Raw genomic sequence first — 22,482 nt, 5'->3', positions numbered from 1 at the left:
CACTGGATTGTCTGGAATATTGCTGAATGCAGCGTTTAACAACAAACAGACAGACAGACAGAGAGAGAGAGAGAGAGAGAGAGAGAGAGAGAGAGAGAGAGAGAGAGTAGCCGGATAGCCTAGTGGTTAAAGCTTTTGGTCGCCACTCCGAAGATCCGGGTTCGATTCCCCTTAGGGGAAACAATGTGTGAAGCCCATTTCTGGTGTCCCCCGCCGTGATATTGCTGGAATATTGCGAAAAGCGGCGTAAAACCAAACTCACTCTCATCACAGAGGAAGGAGTCCCGGCCAGGTTAAAAGACCATCAAAGCCTGTAATTATCTGCTTAAATTCCTCTTTATTTGTGAGCAGGGGTATTGCAAACTTATTTGTGTCATTTCTGTTATCGATATCCTGTTCGCGCATTGTTGTAGAAGAAATACACTTGCATTCTGCGCACAGAACAGAACTTTTAAAACGATATATTCACGCTATATTTTGGTATGCACAAATTGAACAGAGATCCGATGCCCCACACGGGTACAATGTATGAGTCTATTTCTGGTGCCCCATGCTTTGATATTGCTGGAATATTGCTGAAACGTAAAACTATACTCACTCTTATAGAAGGAGCACAGCGGTCGATAGCTCCCCCGTGCACCGTGCTGACTGTGTATGATGTATGGTGTATGATGTACGATGAACGGTGTATTATGTACGATGTAACGTGTACGGTGTAGATGTATGATGTATGTTGTACTGTGTAAGATGTATGATGAACGGTGTATTATGTACGATGTATGATGTACGGTGTAGATGTATGATGTATGGTGTAAGATGTATGGTGTAAGATGTAAGGTGTATGATGTAAGGTGTATGATGTACGGTGTAAATGTACGATGTATGATGTATGATGTAGGGTGTATGATGTACGGTGTATGATGTACGGTGTATGATGCACGGTGTAAATGTACGATGTATGATGTATGGTGTAAGATGTATGGTGTATGATGAACGGTGTATTATGTACGATGTATGATGTAGGGTGTATGATGTAGGGTGTATGATGTATGATGTATGGTGTATTATGTACGATGTATGATGTAGGGTGTATGATGTAGGGTGTATTATGTACGATGTATGATGTACGATGTATGATGTATGGTGTTTGATGTAGGGTGTATGATGAACGGTGTATTATGTACGATGTATGATGTAGGGTGTATGATGTAGGGTGTATGATGTATGGTGTATGATGTACGGTGTAAATGTACGATGTATGATGTAGGGTGTATGATGTAGGGTGTATGATGTAGGGTGTATTATGTACGATGTATGATGTACGATGTATGATGTACGGTGTTTGATGTAGGGTGTATGATGTAGGGTGTATTATGTACGATGTATGATGTACGATGTATGATGTACGGTGTTTGATGTGGGGTGTATGATGTAGGGTGTATTATGTACGATGTATGATGTAGGGTGTATTATGTACGATGTATGATGTACGATGTATGATGTACGGTGTTTGATGTAGGGTGTATGATGTAGGGTGTATTATGTACGATGTATGATGTAGGGTGTATTATGTACGATGTATGATGTACGATGTATGATGTACAGTGTTTGATGTAGGGTGTATGATGTAGGGTGTATGATGTAGGGTGTATGATGTAGGGTGTATGATGTAGGGGGTATGATGTACGATGTATGATGTACGATGTATGATGTACGGTGTTTGATGTAGGGTGTATGATGTAAGGTGTATGATGTACGGTGTTTGATGTAGGGTGTTTGATGTAGGGTGTTTGATGTAGGGTGTATGATGTACGGTGTATGATGTAGGGTGTATGATGTAAGGTGTATGATGTACGGTGTTTGATGTACGGTGTATGATGTACGGTGTTTGATGTAGGGTGTATGATGTAGGGTGTATGATGTAGGGTGTATTATGTACGATGTATGATGTAGGGTGTATGATGTAGGGTGTATGATGTAGGGTGTATTATGTACGATGTACGATGTATGATGTACGGTGTTTGATGTACGGTGTTTGATGTAGGGTGTTTGATGTAGGGTGTAGATGTAGGGTGTATGATGTACGGTGTTTGATGTAGGGTGTATGATGTAGGGTGTATTATGTACGATGTATGATGTACGATGTATGATGTAGGGTGTATGATGTAGGGTGTATGATGTAGGGTGTATTATGTACGATGTATGATGTAGGGTGTATTATGTACGATGTATGATGTACGATGTATGATGTAGGGTGTTTGATGTAGGGTGTATGATGTAGGGTGTATTATGTACGATGTATGATGTACGATGTACGGTGTAAGATGTATGGTGTATGATGTAAGGTGTATGATGTACGGTTTATGATGTACGGTGTTTGATGTATGGTGTATAATCTACGGTGTATGATGTAAAGTGTATGATGTACGATGTAAGATGTAAGATGTACGATACATGATGTATGGTGTATGATGTACGGTGTAAGATGTACGATGTATGACCTACGGTGTATGATGTACAATGTCTGGTGTACGGTGTATGATATATGATGTATGATGCACGGTGTACGATGTATGACGTACGGTGTATGATGTGCGATGTATGATGTACGATGTATGATGTACAATGTATGATATATGATGTATGGTGTATGATGTAAAGTGTATGATGTACGATGTAAGATGTACGATATATGATATATGATGTATGGTGTATGATGTACAATGTATGATGTACTGTGTATGATGTACGGTGTATGATGTATGGTGTATGATGTACGGTGTACGATGTATGATGTACGATGTATGATGTACAATGTAAGATGCACGGTGTATGATGTACGATGAATGATGTACGGTGTATGGTGAACGATGTATGATGTACGGTGTTCGATGTAAGATGTACGATGTATGATTTAGAGTGTACGGTGTATGATTTACGGTGTACGATGTATGATGTACGGTGTATGGTGAACGATGTATGATGTACGGTGTACGATGTAAGATGTACGATGTATGATTTAGAGTGTACGATGTACGGTGTACGATGTAAGATGTACGATGTATGATTTATAGTGTACGATGTGCGGTGTATGCTGTACGGTGTACGATGTATGGTGTATGAGGTACGGTATACGATGCATGATGTACGATGTATGGTGTATGATGTACGGTATACGATGTAAGATGTACGATATGTGATGTATGGTGTATGATGTACGATGTATGACCTACGGTATATGATGTACAATGTATGGTGTACGGTGTATGATGTACAGTGTCCGGTGTACGATGTATGATGTACGGTGTATGCTGTAAAGTGTATGATGTACGATGTAAGATGTAAGATGTACGGTACATGATGCATGGTGTACGGTGTATGATGTACGGTGTACGATGTATGGTGTAAGGTATATGATGTATGATGTACGGTGTATGATGTATGATGTACGGTGTAAGATGTACGGTATATGATGTATGGTGTACGGTGTACGGTGTATGACGTACGGTGTATGATGTGCGATGTATGATGCACGATGTATGATTTACGGTGTACGATGTATGATGTATGACGTATGCTGTACGGTGTACGATGTATGATGTGCGGGGTGTGGTGTACGGTGTATGATGTACGATGTATGATGTACAGTGTATGATGTATGACGGTTCAGTCACTGGGCCTGCTCAGAGGCAAGTCTACAGCAAATGTCAATAACAATTCTCATGTTTCAGTTTATGTCAATATAGTCACAACTGATGGCTGATGTCAATGTGACTTGGATTTCACTGGTAATAGGACCAGTACAGAGTAAGTGATTTAATGCAAAATTTACAGCATTGAATTGGGGGCAATGTGAAAATACAAGACCTGCAAAATTAATACTTAGGCTTTCCCCCCACATTAAGCAGACACACCGTGATATAATAGGAATACTATAGACTCACGCACTCTAGTCCGTTCGTGGAGCTCTCTTTACTCAACATGGTGTGTCAGAAGTGTCTAACAACCTTCTCGACACGGAACTTTGTGAGTGCGACGAGCGGGCGTCAAAATAGGTGGGATTACTCCTGTGAATTCTAAACGGAAACGAGAATGTGTGCCTCGAAACTGCAGGAAAAGACAATGAGTAATTCCGAAGTACGGAAACAGTATCGGTGAGTGAACAGCGGTGTAATGCTTAACTGAAGTAAACAGTAAACACAGAACTTTGAACTTTATTTTCTTACGAAACAAGCATGGCATTATTTCAAATTCAACCACCTGAGCAGTTTGACTTTCGTGGTGGTTTGGTGGTGGTTTGTTGTTTAACGCCGCACCCAGCAATATTCCAGCTATATGACGGTGGTCTGTAAATAATCGAGTCTGGACTAGACAATCCAGTGACTGACATCATGAGCATCGATCCACGCAATTGGGATCGATGACATGAATCAACCAAGTCAGCGAGCCTGACCACCCGATCCCGTTAGTCGCCCTTTACAAGCATAGTCGCCCTTTATGGCAAGACCTATTCTACCCCGGATCTTCACGGGTCTTTCGTAACCCAGAAAAGTGGGAACAGTGGAGAAAACGCTTTGAAAGATTCAGAATTTCTTCAAAACTAAGCGTAGATGATGAGAAACTGCAGATTAATAACTTGTGGATTGAATCTGAAGCAGAGGAAATACGTCATTTCTTTTGTCAAATGATGATGCGATTTTGGGCAAGTTTGATCATTCTTCATTGTGAAACAGAACGTTATATTTGAAAGAGCCAAATTTAACAGTCGCAAACAAGATGAGGGGGAATCAGTTGATTCTTTTATCACTGCACTTGCTGAACACTGCAATTACCAGAATTTGAAAGAAGAGATGATCAGAGACAGGATGGTTGTAGGACTACGTGATACTAAACTTTCAACCAAGTTGCAGTTAGATTCCACACTCACCCTGGATTTAGCGATCACACAGGCTCGCCAGTCAGAAACTGTAAACAAACAACAGGAGGCCATGAGAAACAACTTTCAAAATCAGAACGCAGAAGGGAAAGTTAATTCAGTTACCGTAGAAACCGGCAACAACTGGCACCATTTAAGCGATGTGAAGATGTAAGGGAGATAACTCTGTCCCTACTATATTTGTGACCCGAAATACGGCTGCCAGTATCAGCATGTTCAGATTCGCCGGCGGCACCTCTTCCAGCAGATGTACCTGTATCGCCATCGTCAACAACGACAACATCATCTACCGGTGTGACTTCTACCACAAGATCTGGAAGACGTGGGGTGCCTCCAAATAGACTTGATTTGTGACATTTATGTGTTAACATTTCTTCATGTACTTTTGAGTACACGTTCAAAGTTTGAATGTTTCAAGTCCCAAAATTCATGGGAAAGTTTTCAGTTAAATTCAAGGGTGCCAAAGTTAAATGGTAATTCGCGTTGTGCCAAATTGACTTTAGTGAGTGAGTGAGTTGGGTTTAACGCCACTTTTAAGTCCACTTTTAAGTCACCGAAGTGATGCAGGTCTCAGACGTTTACCACTTCGGTGAAACCCACGAGCACGGGTATGGTGCTGACAAACCTAGAAACATAATCGGGGCGAACCGGGATTCGAACCCACAATCATAGGTTTCTGGCGTGCCCAGAGGACGCAACTCTGCAAAGCGAATCGCGGCGCTTTAGACGACTGGGCCACCCGTGCCCCCCAAACTGACTTTAAAGGTGACTCTGAACTTTAATTCATGAAAGTTCTCAAAGGAAAGGGGGATGCAATTTCATTCAAATCAGACCTCAGTTCTCGCTACCGCTAAACAAAGATCTGAGGACATCCTATTAGGGGTCACGTCAGAACGACCTTTCATCCGACCAACCAGAGCATCGCTTACCAGATTTTGAAAGTGACAATGTAGACCATCTATTAGCCATTCCAGAATGTTCTTTTGTTCAGGTTTCAAATTTGTAATCGAGAATAGCGTTATCGCTGTTCAGGGTAAAAGCACAGGAACTCGATGATAGCGTCTATAACACAATATATTCGTAAAGAAAAAAAATCACACCCCTCTATATACATAGAGACTATATAGAGGGGTGTGATTGTTTTCTCTATACGATTATATTATGTTATACACCTATCATCGAGTTCATGTGGGTAAAAGCCCAGTCTAGGTTAGTTAGAGTTAGCTCCCCTATGTTGGCGTATTACTTCATGAGGTGACGTCATGAATTGTGTCGGGGCTCGAGTGGACGCCATGCTGGCTGTCGCATGTAACGCCGGTCAATAAATCGTACTCAAACGAACCTTAGTCTTCGTGTCAACGTAACACAACACACTCGACCCGTGAAAATCCGGAGTAGAATAGGTCTTCAGCAACCCATGCTTGCCATAAAAGGCGACTATGCTTGTCGTAAGAGGCGTCTAACGGGATCGGATGGTCAGGCTCTCTGACTTGGTTGATGCATGTCATCGTATCCCAATTGCGTGAATCGATGCTCATGATATCAGTCATTGGATTGCCTGGTCCAGACTCGATTATTTACTGACCGGGGGCGGTTGGGTAGCCTAGTGGTTAAAGCGTCCGCTCGTCACGCCGAAGACCCGGGTTCGATTCCCGTGTGAAGCCCATTTCTGGTGTCCGGCCCCGCCGTGATATTACTGGAATATTGCTTAAAGCGGCGTAAAACCATACTCACTCACTCATTACAGATCGCCGTCATATAGCTGGAATATTGCTGAGTGCTGCGTTAAACAACAAAAGATAAACACTCACCCATTACTTATACCACACAAAAAACTGATAAAACAATAAGTTATGTTCTTACCGTGTCAACTCCTTATAAAATATGACTTACTATTGTTATTAATGGCTTACAAGGAAATGGGTGGAAGGAGACAGTGATGGGGTGTCGTGTTATTCCGGGACAAGCCGAATAGCAGGTTACGGAAAGGGGCGAGTGATGACGAATGACTCGAGCTGTCACCTCCTTATAAAATATGACTTACTATTGTTATTAATGGCTTACAAGGGAATGGGTGGAAGGAGACTGTGATGGGGTGTCGTGTTATTCCGGGACAAGCCGAATAACAGGTTACGGAAAGGGGCGAGTGATGACGAATGACTCGAGTCAGTACATGGTGCACACGGGCTAAGTTACAGCAATTTTACGCGCGCTTCATTGGATAAATCATTCAAAAGAGAATTCCATTTATTCGAAGGATTATTTAGGTTCTGATTTAGGAATGTTGTCAACTTTTGATGAAAGTACTAAGATATTTCTGAGGTACAATCGAGCATACACTTTCTAAGAAGATTCCAAAGAGCGTCATGTTTGAAAATCAAATGGTTGCCCCCTAATCAGCGGAGGGAGTGTGTGTTTGCGTGCGTGCGTTGGTTGATATATCCATACGCAGCCTGATAACACAGGAGTAGACCACGAGTCTGCAGACGTTGGCTAATGAACTAACAAAAACTTGATTATCTACACAGCGAAGTTGTTAAATTATGTGGCGTATGAGACAAGAAAAGAGATTACAATTTTACGCTTGTTGCAAACGCTCAAAGGGAGGGAACTTTTGAAGGACTATGATATCCAATTGAGCCTCGGCATCTTATTTTTTGAGTGAGTGAGTTGGGTTTAACGCCGCTTTTAACAGTATTCCAGTTATATCACGGCGTGTCAGCTTAATGTGGGAGGAAAGCCCGAAGTGATGCAGGTCTTAGACGTTTACCACTTCGGTGACCACGACCACGGGAATGGTGCTGACAAACCTAGAAACAAAATCGGTCTTATATTGTCCTTAAATGCGTCCTCCTTTTTAAGTATACTATACGTATATACGTTTGAATAAATTTTTTTATAGGAATCGGGTATACTTGGTGTAAACGTGCTACATCACGTTAACTACTTATTGTAGATGTGTTTTGAACAACAATAGTACGAGATACGTATGTCACGAGCGGGGTAGACGGGATTGTACGTGCTGAATGGGCTTAGACACTACCAGGCCGAGGGTCGACGAGTGTACACGAACGTTCCGCTCGTACAACACCGCTCGTACAATAAACGTTTGCCATTAATAACTTCTGTTATTATTACTTATGGTATCTTTAGTTGCCGTGTACGAATATGAATTTTATTGCTGCGTGACGTCATTGGCGTGAATGTTTTGTTTGTGAAGTCATCATTGTGTTCTATGACGTTGCTATGTATAAATAACTGATCTTCGTTGTGAGAAGTTTTCTCTGTAATTTTTATTAATTAAGTCACGAACCTGGTTTGTTTAAAAATTAAAATCTTTGCATATTGAAATGAATGATATGCACAACACATAAACTTAAACATAAATCGTCGAATGAAGCCACCATATAACTCAAAATGTGAATTATTACTTGACAATCAGATGACGTCATGAAAACATGAAACCCTATGACGTCATGTCCGTACAGACCGACCGATCCATTCGTGACCAACTCGTGTTATTCCGAGGTTACGGAAAGGGCGCCAAGGCTCGCTAAATACAATGTTTATTCCTAATGCAGGATATTTACCATCCCCAAACACGCTCGCATGATAACCTCTATGTACCCTCGTTCTAAAAAGCTGGAGATGCTAATTTTAATCCAACTCCATAACTGTGTCTTTATGTAAGAATGTAAGAAGTGTACAATTCCTAGGGAAATTTAAAACATCAACGCCAGAAAAGAACTAGTCACGATTAAATGCCGAAACAGATTCCATTGGGTGAGTGAGTGAGTTGTGTTTAACGCCGCTTTTAACAGTATTTCAGTTATATCACGGCGTGTCAGCTTAATGTGGGAGGATAGCCACTTACGACTGTCGTTGCGCTACAGTACGATCGCCTTGTGGAACGGGGCCCTGAACAACAAAATTTACAATCACGTCACAATACCCTATGACGTAATTTGAGGAATTTTGTTGCGAGATCCACCAGCGAAGCAATGCCATGAGACGTCAGCCTGGCAACATGGTTGCTGGGGTCATCGAGTGTGCATAAGCTCCTCTAAGTGATCTATCATCTCCAAACGCACTGTCGCTGAATAAGCCAAGTGATGTTGAGAGGTTTCAATATCTGTTCGTGAAACTTGTTCCCTTAGTACACACAATGTGTAATACAGCTGTATGTTTATTAAACGGATGATGTCTTCACGGCAGGTAATAAAAACGTCTACGTCCTGGCGTGTGTGTTGTCTAACGTTGCACAGCAGTAGTCCTGCCTTACGACGGTGGTATGTTGTTTAACGCCGCACTCAGCAATATTCCAGCTATATGACGGCGGTCTGTAAATAATCGAGTCTGGACCAGACAGTCCAGTGATTGATATCATGACCCGGATGTGACGTCAAATTGGGATCGATGACATGCTTCAACCAAGTCAGCGAGCCTGACCACCCGATCCCGTTAGCCGCCTCTTAAAACAAGCATAGTCGCCTTTTACGGCAAGCATGGGTTGTTGAAGACCTATTCTACCCGGGTCTTCACGGGTAGATCCCTTAGCTCAGGTCTGTTGATGACGAAGAAGGGAGGTAAGTGGACCTGGTACTTATCCTCTCGTATCATTAGTGAGTGAGTGAGTGAGTGAGTGAGGATGGTTTTAGGCCGCTTTTAGCAATATTCTAGCAACATCACGGCGGGGGACACCAGAAATGGGCTTCACACATTGTACCCACAGACAGTATACAGTATACTCACAGACAGTATACACCCCATGGAGATGAGAATGAAATAGGATCACACCGATCCATGGGGTAACCACTTCGCGCTTTGAGCGTGTTTTAGTCTATTGGGTTCGTAAGGGTAGCCTTGAGTTGCCTATCCTACCCCGGATCTTCACGGCAGCATGGCCTGACAATCCAGTGATGAGCCAGATAATCCAGTGATACGACAGTGCATTTACTGATTATGTTGAAGCTAAAAGCAATGTTAATTCTGAATTACGTCTTCTGTGTACAAGTACAGAAATTCTGCTTCTATATGTAAAGAGAAACATTTAAGAAATATGTTTGTCAGTTGCGTTGGTTCGTCACCTAAGTTCCCGGTTTTGATTCGTGACGTGTATACATTGTGTGACCCCCCCCCCTGTGCTGTGGATGCATGGTGGTATAAGGCGCCATTATTCAACGTGCAGAGTTTTGTCCCTCAAGAGTGCCAGGATCCGCTGACATGATTGGCTTCACTGAGGTGGGAAACGTGCGCACCTGTGCCATTCCTACAACGCTGAGTTCACACGCCATGTTGTTCTTGTTACTGAGTGAGTGAGTAAGTGAGTGAGTTTGGTTTAACGCCGCTTTTAACAGTATTCCAGTTATCTCGCGGCGTGTCAGCTTATTGTGGGAGGAAAGCCCGCCCGAAGTGATGCAGGTCTCAGACGTTTACCACTTCGGTGAAACCCGAGAGCACGGGTATGGTGCTGACAAACCTAAAGACAATCAGGGAGAACCGGGATTCGAACCCACAATCATAGGTTTCTGGCGTGCCCAAGGGACGCAACTCTGCACAGCGAATGGCGGTGCCTAAGACGACTGGGCCACCCGTGCCCCCTTTTGTTACTGAGACAGCGTCATCACTGAGGCACCTAATCGCCTGCAAACAAATTATCACGTTATTCAATAAGGTAAGACCCGTGATGATCCGGGGTAGAATATAGGCCTTGTCGTAAAAGGGATCGGGTGGTCAGGCTCGCTACTTGGTTGATGCATGTCATCGTATCCCAGTTGCGTGGATCGATGCTCATGATGTCAATCACTGGATTGTCTGGTCCAGACTCCATTATTTACAGACCGCCTTCAAATAGCTGTAATATTGCTGAGTGCTGCGTTAACAAACACACATTAAATCACTGTAACGAGAAAAATAAAAACAAAACCGGTAGAACACACCCGGCCAGTTCGGTACGGAGGACAGCGGGGATGTCAAGATATGTTGAGCCATACTGGATACCGTATTTCCTCTAAAAGACGATAATGTTTGCCAGGACCCTACCTGTATCGTTGGCTCCCCCCGTGGTGATTCCGCGTATGGTTGTTTGTTGTTTAACGCCGCAATATTCCAGCTCTATGACGGCGGTCTGTAAATAGTCTAGTCTGGACCAGACAATCTAGTGATTGGCATCATGAGCATCGATCTACGCAATTGGGATACGATGACATGCATCAACCAAGTCAGCGAGCTTTAACGACAAGCATGGGTTGCTGAAGACCTATTCGAACCCGGATCTTCACAGGTGGAGTGAGTGAGTGAGTGAGTGAGTGAGTGAGTGAGTGAGTGAGTTTTGTACGCCGCTGACAAAACAAAACTATATATGCCACGTTAGTTAAAGTATAGTTGTCTGCATGACCAACGACCAATGCATTCGGGACACGATGACATACTCAGGCCATACGTTGTGGTGTGAGTAAATGAGGTTTAACGCCGCTTCAAATAGTATTCCGGTTATATCGCGGCGTGTCAGCTTAATGTGGGAGGAAACCCCGTAGTGATGCAGGTCTCAGACGTTTACCACTTTGATGAAACCCACGAGGCGAACCCACCATCATAGGTTTCTGGCGTGCCCAAGGGACGCAACTCTGCAAAGCGACATGCGACACTTATGACGACTGGGCCGTCCCATGGGGTGCCAAGGACCCATTAAGTCCCTGAATCCCCCGGGGAGACAAGCATGGGATGCCGGGGACCCATTCTGTCCCTGAATCCCCCGGGGAGACAACCATGGGGTGCCGGGGACCCATTCTGTCCCTGAATCCCCCGGGGAGACAAGCATGGGATGCCGGGGACCCATTCTGTCCCTGAATCCCCCGGGGAGACAACCATGGGGTGCTGGGGGCCCATTCTGCCCCCGAATCGGAGAGATTGAAATAGTGTAGTCGGTAGACCTTAGCTCCAAAATCACAGACCACAATTTTAACGGTCTACTGCAGTTTTTAGTTTATTGCGATATTTATCTGCAGTGGTTGCCATCTAAATTCCACTGAAGCACGACAAGGGGAAACGGTAACATCTCTATAACTTAATTTGAGTGACAATGTTCAATTTGTATACAGGTATGCGCCGGCCGTTCGCTTGTCAATTTCCTCAACACAGTAATTCGTGTGGTATGAAATCACGATCACAGCACGTCCAATGTAAACTCGGCCAATAGCAATTACCGGTAATCAGCTACAAATATGTACCACTTGTCGAGCAATATCATAGGACTTCATGACATAATATCCCCGTGAACTACTAGCTTAGCAACTTATGTCACTCAGTGAGTGAGCGCAAGCGACTGGTGACAGACGACGGAAGTCAGTTGAATGACACCTGAACGCTCAGCTATCAGCGGCAGGTGGCTTTTATTAGCCGGGCATAACGCGCCCAAGGAAGAGTCCGCTCACAATACAGGTAGTAGGTGAACGCTCAACATGGCGACTCCGGATCGGTCTTACAGGCGATATCGCTCTTGGAACGCCGATATTGACGAGACGGGAAGCGATGCCTTATTAGATTACCCTTCGACAGAAAGTATTCCCTCCAAACGACCACGATGTGTCAGTCTTTGGACGTGTGTGTTGGCGGTTGTTACCGTCGTCATATTGTTTCTGTTGGGATTTTGCCTCGGCTATTATATCCGAGAGAGCCTCAGCTCTACACAGATTCAAACTTTCGATTGCGCTTCGTACCGCAAAGATAAGTTCAACGATTCAAAATTGGAGAGTGTTCATGAAAAGATTATGTATTTTATTGCTGAGGATCCCGGGCGAATAAGACAGTTCGTAAGGTAAGCATTTGATTTAATTTGGAAGATCAGGCTAACAAAAGAAATTGTCATGATTTTGACAACGCAAAATGATCATTTTTGCATGGTGTCATAATTTTGCCTTTCTTACTTTTACATTGCAACACTTAGATTTAACTTCGTCTCATGGAAGTTGCTGATATTTCTAGAACTGCATTGTAGCGTGCTTCTGTCAACAATGTGTGTCCCCTTATCTCTGCGACATTCCGAATGATTCATCGTCGTATTATTCAAAAGGTTATTACATTGAACATTAGTTGTCATAGCAATGGCATAGAAGATACGTGAAGATTTATAACTGCAAGATTGACTTAGTAAACTATGGTTGCAAGTTTCATGGCATGTTAATGTCTACATGTTTGAGAACATCAACAGACACTTCACCCCCTAGTTGGTAAATTTAGCAAGTAAATTTAGTAATTCCTTTCTACTCCTGCTCAAAATGACAGTAGAAAACATGACCTAACTTGTAACGATTGTAACATCTAGATTCGCTTTGTCATATTGAGGTTTTATTTCTCCGGTTACACAGACAGGTTACTTTGCCGTTTGAGTCTGTTCTTCCATGCATATCTAAGTCTGTTTAATAGTTTAAACAAAAATAAATAATTCAGTACCGATGTTGAAACTGCATGTACTATCCAGACAAATACCTGGATAACTTGTAGAGCAGATGGCTATACTCACATGTATGACTCATTCAACTATAAAGGCTCTTAACTGAATCTTCCACTTTCGATTCACTGAACCTTTTAACATGTTTAACCCTACTTTTAAATGAAGATTTTAAGATGACTGCCTACTTGATGAAAGTTCTGAATATGAGAGTGCTTTTATGTTTTTTCGGACAAGTCATCCTTTATTGACGGAATGTTATTTTCCAAGGAAGATCTATAATGGCATAGACATGTATTCAATGGTTGCTTGAATTGGCAAATTACGCAAGCATTGTTTATCTTGTCTCGATATCGGAAGGTTTTATAAGAAAAATAATTCTGGAAATCTAACATAATAGATGTTATTGTGACGCTATATATACCATCTTGAAGTCTCAAGAAAATTTCTGCTTTATATACGCTCGGTTATCATTATACTTAAGCACTTTTCCATGACAAGCTTAATGTCCAAAGAAAATGTATGTCATATAGTTTTTTATTTATTTACTTATTTTATTTGGGGGCATTGGTCCAGTCATCTAAGGCACCACAATTCACAGTTTGTTGTGGGTTTGAATCCAAGTGTACCAGACAATATTTCTAGGTTTGTCAGCACAATACACTGTGGGTTTCACCGAAGTGGTAAAATGTCTGAGACCTGCATCACTTCGGGCTTTCCTCCCACATTAAGCTGACACGCCGTGATAAAACTGGAATACTGTTAAAAGCGGCGTTAAACCCAACTCGCTTAGTCACTTGTCCATATTTCAAATGAGTTGGGCTAAGTACCTGAAGCAAATGTATGTATTGTAGCCTGACAGTGACAGAATGTCCTACAGTGATGTATATTTGCAGAATTAAGCCGAGCTTAGCCTATGAAGACATCAATCATAGTTTGACGAAGTTGACCTGTCATGTCTGCGTGACGATCATTTCATACCAGATGATGTATTATCAGAATGTTGTCTGACAAAAAAACAGAAAAAAATTGTCTTCATGACTGATGTCTTGTAGTTTCATAAATGACTAATTTGTCCCAAGGAAACGGTTTCATGTCTTCATCAGATGTAGTCAGTGATTTATTGGAAGATTTAGAGATATTTACATCGCATTCAATGCAATAAGAGATGTGTGAAACTAAGTATTAATGTCTTCTTCCTTGTTGCCATCTTGATGAAGCAGTTTGTTATAACTGTATTAACATGAATTGGGAAGTTTGGCTGACATTTGTTGCATATTTGGGGCCGATTATTGCTTTTTGATCAGGTCTAGATAAATCTCGGGAACACTCCCTCAGAAAAAAAGTTTTATTTTTATTTTAGGGTCTCCCACGATTGGAAACATACCCATCCACTTTTTACTCTTGTGAAGTAAAAAGATGAAAATCTACCTTCCCAGTTTTTAGATGGTTAAAATAAGAAACAAATGTGTTTGCATCGCTATACTTGTAGGGCTTCACAAAGTGAATTTAGGGCTAAGACTGGTGTAAGTCTATATTGAACTTTACGTAGAAGAGTTAAAATCCAAACACTGTGTTTCCTTGTGACCAGCTGACAGGAGCAATATTTCAACATAGACCAGTGTGAGGGGTGGTTAATCCCGATTAGGTTCATATCCCATAGATCCAAGGATAATATGTGTCTTGCTTACGCAATCTGCTACAAGACTTATTTATTTTCTTTACCATATGATCTGTTGTCATATGAAGTATAAGATGTTGTGTGTTAGCATTATGGTAAACCCTATACTCTATTCTGCAAGAAGCCTATCGTGGGATTACTAGCCGGCGCAGTCTCCAATATATAACATTTGTTTGTTGTTTAAAGCCGCACTCAGCAATATTCCAGCTATATGACGTTGGTCTGTACTTAATCGATCCCGTGAGTCACGTCTTAAGACTAACATAGTCGCCTTTTACGCCAAAATGGGTTGCTGAAGACCTATTCTAACCCGGATCTTCACGGGTCCCAATATATAACAATTAATAACAATAATTATATAAATAATATAATAAGGATATAGTTTATTATAATGTCATGTGTATATATAAAAAACATACATGTTGGACTTATTTTTCACACAGGGCCTTGCAGGCCTAAAAGACATTCATTTTCAAAACTACTTTCAGTAACAAGATAAAAGCATATAAATACATTTGTATTTACATATATAACATTACATACCTATATACTTATTATATACCTTCGTACATAATGCAGTTACCCACATTACCATCTGTAATGATGAATAAGTAATATTTCAAAAAAAGAAATTTCCAAAAATTTATCAGGTATTTCCACAGGTTTATAATGCATTTGGAACACACCAGTGATGAGGAAAAATAAGCCTCAGATTTTTTAAATTCTTTTTAAAATATTTTTTGGAAATAGACGAATGTAGGTTAGTCCCTGTTTTGTAAGGCGGGTGTTTTCTGGTGATGTAGAATAAAACAGTATAAAAGTAAAAACTTTATCTTGGTCAGATGTGCTCAAGCTCAATTTGCATCTAAAGTGTAAAAGAAAATCTGCCTTTTTCATTTACTGAAGCCATACTTATCATGCTTATGTATATGAGATCATGTCAGAGTGCCAAAAAGGTGATGCAAGATGTCAGCCATTTGAACATGTCTGATCATTTTCGTGCCAATATTTTGAAGGTTTCCAAAACATTAAAATCAACATTTTCAGTGGGCTGAAATTCTCCTTTGGCCAAGAACGGCTTGTAATTCTATCTCATTTAAGATGTTATAATAGCATGGCCATCTTTTAAAGTAAAAAATGACCATGATATATTTAAAAAAAATATATATAAAATGTATTGTCTCTACAAAATTGAAACATGTTGCCAATGGTTTAAGAATAAACTTTTACTATTTGGAATGAATATACTTGTCCTATAATTAATACCCTGAAATTAGCGCCTGCTTCAACCGATCTGGGTGTCACTTCCTGGAAAGCGTGTAGAGTGTTTGTTCAGCAGTAATTGGATGATGACAAATGTCTATAGATTATTCAGGCCATTGTTTGTTCAGGTCGTAATAATTAGCCAGCCATTGATGACATCCTCTGAAAGCCTTTTAGTGAAGTGAAGGTAAATTAGTCCCGTTTGTTTTGCCTCGTTATCCCGATTTGTGAATAAACAGTGATTAAGAGAAAAGGTATAGAGGAAAACTAATTTTCAAGTTGATGAGGGAAATGTTTTTTACAATGTATATTTCTTACCTTTTTTATTGGGATTTGGAGATAGTTGGTTCTGTGACAAAACTCTGACAACAACATTATGGAAATAGTTTTGGCGATGTTTTATGTTGAAACTGATATCGAATACTATTAGTACGACAACATCTCCCAACAACAGCCACATTTAGTCCCCACATGGTGCTTCAAAATATCCTTATCAAATGCTAAGTAGCATATTTACTTTTAGCTGTAGTTATTCTGGCAATTACATGTCCCTGAATAGCTGCAAGTTTGAAGATAGGCGGTAATCAATAATAACTCACTCACTCTATTACTATCTTTGTTTGAAGATTGGACAATATCGATCATATTCAAACTGCTGCAGTTATCAAAAAGGTTTTGTTTTGCACTTATTTTGTAAGTCTATCAATCCCTGTTTATCAATCATCTACACTGTACCATGTTGAAATAGATTTTGTTTTAAAAATAAAGAACAAAAAGAAACAGTGTTGTATGTTTTGCTCTTTAACAAGGGTAGACTATGCACTGAATCTTTTGCACCAAGTCTCATGCAAATTATTTACATACCATATTGGACATAAGAAGCACCCAGGGCGCTCTTAAAATTAGAAATAGGGGCTCTTATTAGAATATTATTTTGGTGAAAGTGAGTGAGTGAGTTTGGTTTTACGCCGCTTTTAGCAATATTCCAGCAATATCACGGCGGGGGACACCAGAAATGGGCTTCACACAATGTGCCCATGTCGGGAATCGAACCCCGGTCTTCGGCGTGACGAGCGAACACTTTAACCACTAGGCTACCCGACCGCCCCTATTTTGGTGAAAAATAACAGAGTTGAAAGATCATAAATTTCGTGATTTATGCTGACAGCATGAAATGTTTAGATACGACAGATATATTTTTCAAGAATTTAATTTCCCATGATTAAGGATGCATATAACACACATATTATACGAGAATAAATAAGTCTTGTGTACATTGATCAATTGGAAGGGGTGCTAATTGGGATTGTTCACTAGCCAATATATTAGCAAATATCGCCATGGACGCTTATTACGTCGAATACGGTAACTGTCAGGGCATAGAAATAGCAAAGAGTCTTTAAATAACCACTGCGTGTCTTTAACATGTGTATGTGAAGTGTATATTGACAAGATTTAGCATTGTTTTACATGTACTATGTATTGACAACTGCTTGACAAACTGTGCCAAACATCAAAATATTTAACATTCTTGTGCAAAGTTCAGAGATAGTTTCCATACATACCACATAGCAACATATCTGAAATGCCCATTCCTTGACGATATATCCATAGACATGCTCTCACTAAGTTCATTTGTTTTACTTTTTTAGAATTGGTAATACTGCTTTCTTTACAACTATTTTGATGTTTGACTAGGTAAGCTTCAGCTATCTGTTCCAAGGATGGTGTTGTGGAACAGAAATGCTTATATCAAGTTCAAATCTGTTGTTGCAATTCTAGAATTAATCCCATCTAAACTGTGTACAGTTATAAAATTATTATCCCATTGACTCTTTGAAACATGGCTGTTTAAGGGTGAAGGTAATTAACCCATGAACTTTCAAGATGTTTTTTAACACAATGATAAGTTTTTATGACGATAGTTTCACAAATCTGATCGTGCTGCTTGTAAGTGTTTTCATTATGGAGTGTTCTCAAACTGACCTTCACCACAAGACAATCCTCGTGTTAGCATAAGCCACTCTCCATGAGACAACTTCAAGTCGTCAAATATTTTCTAATTACAACAGTAAACATCAAGGCTTCCGTGGATGCTTAAGGCTTAATACTCGAGACCTCATTTTCAGAGCAAACTGTGCAAATTGTTTCATCTATCAGCTAAGGTATGATATTTGCCTCAACATACCAGATATGCCCCTTGCTCATCCGAAACCTGTACGAGATATCCGGTTATGCCATCAGGTTTACACATCCTCAGGGTAGACAAATCGGGTTTTATTCTCTTTACTCCAGATCAAACAAAATTAGTCTGTGAGGCGGGATAGTGTTTATCCAAGCACAGACAACACACTTCAACCCCTTATCTTGATGGGTGAGTGTTTTGGCACAATAGACACGCAGAATTCCGTGGATTCGATGATGGCTTCATATTGTATTCACGGCAACAAATAAACTATGCTGGGTTTGATATTGTCTGTGTAAATTGGGTTTGAATGCTGATGAGCGAGGGCCTCTTCTCCAGCTGTTTGTTTCCTGGGGAGGGTAATTCTTCTATTTAAGAACTTCTTATTCCACAGACGAGAACTTGGAAAGAGAAAATCAGAAAGAATTTCAAATTTGAATTCATGTGGGTTCCTGCTAAGCCTGCTTAAAAGAAAGGTTTAACATAGCTACTTTTTTGTATTTTAAAGCCATATTTTTTCTCTTACATGGTTTTATCTAGACTGGCTCAGAGGCTGATATTCAGCCCAAAGACCGCAACAAATGTCATTAACAGTTATTCCCAAAATGGAATTAAAAGCTTTCCAATTAATGCTATGGTTTTATGGAAATAACCTGTATTTCACTTATAACAGGATGAATAAATAGGAAAAGTTTGTCATGCTTAGTTACATATTACATTACAGTTACATACAATGTCATGTACATGATGTAGGCCTACCTCTGAAGTTAAGAAAATTTAAACTTTAATAAAATCCTATTTTGATCAAAATAAAGATTTTTTCCCCCCAATTTGTGTCAGGGTCTCCTAATTCAGAATCGTTTATAAATCCCTGACTTACAAAAGAAAATATTTGATATTACTATTCAATATCTGTAATTCCTTCAACAAAACATTGAATAATTACACAAAGATCAGCAGACTGTATAGCTTGATACCGAATTAACGTAGAATATATCAATCTATTTAAATTTATTGCATACTTCTGAATGATTTACAGAAAATTCTAAATTATCAGCCTCTCTGAAATGAAAAAATCTCGGAAAGTCTACAAATTCAAACTGTCATGGTGTTCCTGTTTCTAAACCACATAACCGTATTTAAGGATCGTTGTTATTGACACTCGAGACCCAAGTCAAAGTTTATTCTCGCTAGAGTAACTCTTGCCCTAGTGTATATGCTGAACAATATGGCTTGCTAAGTGTCTGAATACACAGATAAATAGCTTCATGTGGAGGTGACTGGCTTTCCTGGTGCTTTTGTTGTGTCTGACACGCGACATACAGGAACTACACGATGTCACAGTGTGCAGCAGGTAGCTATTATCTTCCCGAGGCAAGAGAGTAAACAGACTTTAAAAGTCCAGTTTCCACCCTTGCCGAACTAGACTGGAGTTCCTGGGCTCGATCGTAGAGCCACCTGTGGCTATTACGAGTTATGACCCTTCTATGCCTCTCCTATGGACCAATCAAATTCCATCCCTCGTATCACTTGCATTTGCTTCAAACAAAATGGTGGCACCCAGTTAATACGATCTGATCGATAATAAGGATCTATTTTATATCTATATAAAACAAGTCTTACATCGCAAAGTGCATCAAATCATGCGAGCACCTTGATTAAGAACCTGAAAAGATGTACCGGTAGTTAATATCTGTTGACACTGAGTCAGCGCTGCACATGCTTTGCAAATCCTGCAATTGACTGAAATCTGCATGACAGTTTACGAACCAGATTTCGATTTCATTGCATGATTTTGAAGGGACTATGCATAGACTCGTTAGTCCAGCCAAAATGTGACTCCATAATACCAGCCTAGTTCGGCAAGGGTGGAAACCGGGCTTTAATAGTCAGTTAACTCTCTTGCCTTGGGAAGATGGGTAGCTATGTACCTGCTTTACTTTTATGGCTCAATAAAAAGACAACATTACTTTCGAGAAACAAGTCTGATCCGGCAAAATAGCTTCAACTGACAGTTTTATATACATTATTTATTAAATGTTTTCCAGGGCTTGATTTAGCTATATAAACATGCACAAATGCAACCTATACCTACACTCTTAGCTTTATGTTCCATACAACACCACCAATCCCAATGTTTTGTGTAATTTGTCATGCTTTTGACTAACTGTGTAGGTCACCGATTGAGCACTCAGAGTGGACCACCTCCGTGGTCTTGTGGTAGAGCGTCCGCCCCGGCCGCGTCATTCAAAAAACCTTTAAAAGATTGTACTTGTTGTAACCCTGTCTGGCGCTCGGCATTAAGGGGCTAAAACAAGGACTGGTCGGCTCGGAGTCAGTATACTGCGTCTGAGTGGGGTATTCATGTTAAACTGTGGCATGGAATCTCTGTGGGTTAGCACTATAAATCGGCATCAGTTTGGACTAGTACAAGCAGCCACACACACACACACGTGCATGCACGTCGCTGTATAAGTGCAATAATCTTTGGCGCGACGTTAAACCCAATTTCACCTCACCTCACTCCGAGTGAGTCAGTGAGTCAGTGAGTCCTTTCTATTCAGCTATTTCACAACAGCCCTGGTAAGACAAGACGTGACAGTCGATATGTGCAGAATTACTGCAGATTTACAAACAACAGATTCAGAATTCAATATGCCCCAAGCGTTGAGAAATGTGACCAGTTGTGCCATTCCATGGTTTAATCAGCTGTACAACTACAGCTCAGGGTTTAATCAGCTGTACAATTACAGCTCAGGGTTTAATCAGCTGTAAAATACTTGTCATGGTTTAATCAGCTGTATAATACCTGTCATGGTTTAATCAGTTGTATAATACCAGGCATAGTTTAATCAGCTGTAAAATACCTGTCATGGTTTAATCAGCTATACAATTATAGCTCAGGGTTTAATCAGCTGTAAAATACTGTTCATGGTTTAATCAGCTGTAAAATACCAGTCATGGTTTAAACATTTATACAATACCTGTCATGGTTTAATCAACTGTACAATACCAGAAGTGGTTTAATCTGTTAACATGGCTACTGGTTAGACACAATTATATAATAATGACCCAAGTTTGAATGTGAGATAAATGAGTCAAAGTGGTGCATATTAATTAAATCACAGCATATGGAGGACATGTACCCATGGCAACATCTGTAGTGCCATAGCATGATTTGAATTTTTATCTCTGCAAAGGTCAGCCACATGGCTTTGTTTGTTGAAATCGACTGAACCCAAGCTGTCAGCTGTCAATCACATCCATCAGTTTAAAAGTGTGTGAATTTCAACAGGGAAGGAAATGGTTCCAACAGCTGATGGTCAAAAGTGTCAAAAGTTCAGGTGTCACTTTCAAATAACAACATGTTTATTGTCCAAGACAGAAGACCACCCATGTGTGTAAAAAACCCAATAAAATTTGGGTTTTTTAAAGAGGACGGTGTCAACAGGTGCTAAAATCCACATTGATTCTCTTTGATCATATTTATTTGTTTCGGATGTACTCGTACAGTGAATTTGGTACATGTATAGCGTATTGATTTACACCAGTTTGTGGCATATATATTAGTTCACATTATATATTGCTTTTAATGACCTGTAAGCACTGAAAACATGTTTTAATTAAATTTATACAAGGCCGCTCCAGTTTATTAATTTTCTAGGCCAACTTTTCAAGATACATCAGACAAATCCAACAAGAAAGCATTGATGATATTTAAAGTACATTATTATTAAAAGTTGTTGTTATAATGTTTCTCTGAAAAGAGTAGTATCACTTCCATAAAATTAAATTAAAAAACTAGAAATATTGTGTCAGTTTAATAACCTTCATTGTTCCTTTTTGTTCTATGACTTTAATGCTGTGGTTCTATGACTTTAATGCAGTGGTTCTATGACTTTAATGCTGTGGTTCTATGACTTTAATGCAGTGGTTCTATGACTTTAATGGAGTGGTTCTATGACTTT

The 22,482-nt window shown here is 40.3% G+C and overlaps 1 protein-coding gene across 1 annotated transcript in view; it reads left to right on the top strand.

Annotated features, from left to right (window-relative positions):
- The first annotated feature begins 12,326 nt into the window (after positions 1 to 12,326).
- The window catches only part of LOC139448233 (aminopeptidase NAALADL1-like), a 56,566-nt gene continuing 46,410 nt past the window's right edge, over positions 12,327 to 22,482 (top strand). Inside the window, exon 1 of the mRNA XM_071229751.1 lies at positions 12,327 to 12,752. Coding sequence (XP_071085852.1) covers positions 12,397 to 12,752 — 356 coding nt within the window. The 5' untranslated portion in view covers positions 12,327 to 12,396. The remainder of the gene's footprint in view (positions 12,753 to 22,482) is intronic.

Source organism: Haliotis cracherodii, unplaced genomic scaffold, assembly GCF_022045235.1.
Source record: "Haliotis cracherodii isolate W230 unplaced genomic scaffold, xgHalCrac1.p SCAF_7, whole genome shotgun sequence".
Classification (NCBI taxonomy): Eukaryota; Metazoa; Mollusca; class Gastropoda; order Lepetellida; family Haliotidae; genus Haliotis; species Haliotis cracherodii.
This window is presented reverse-complemented; position numbering and strand designations above follow the sequence as displayed.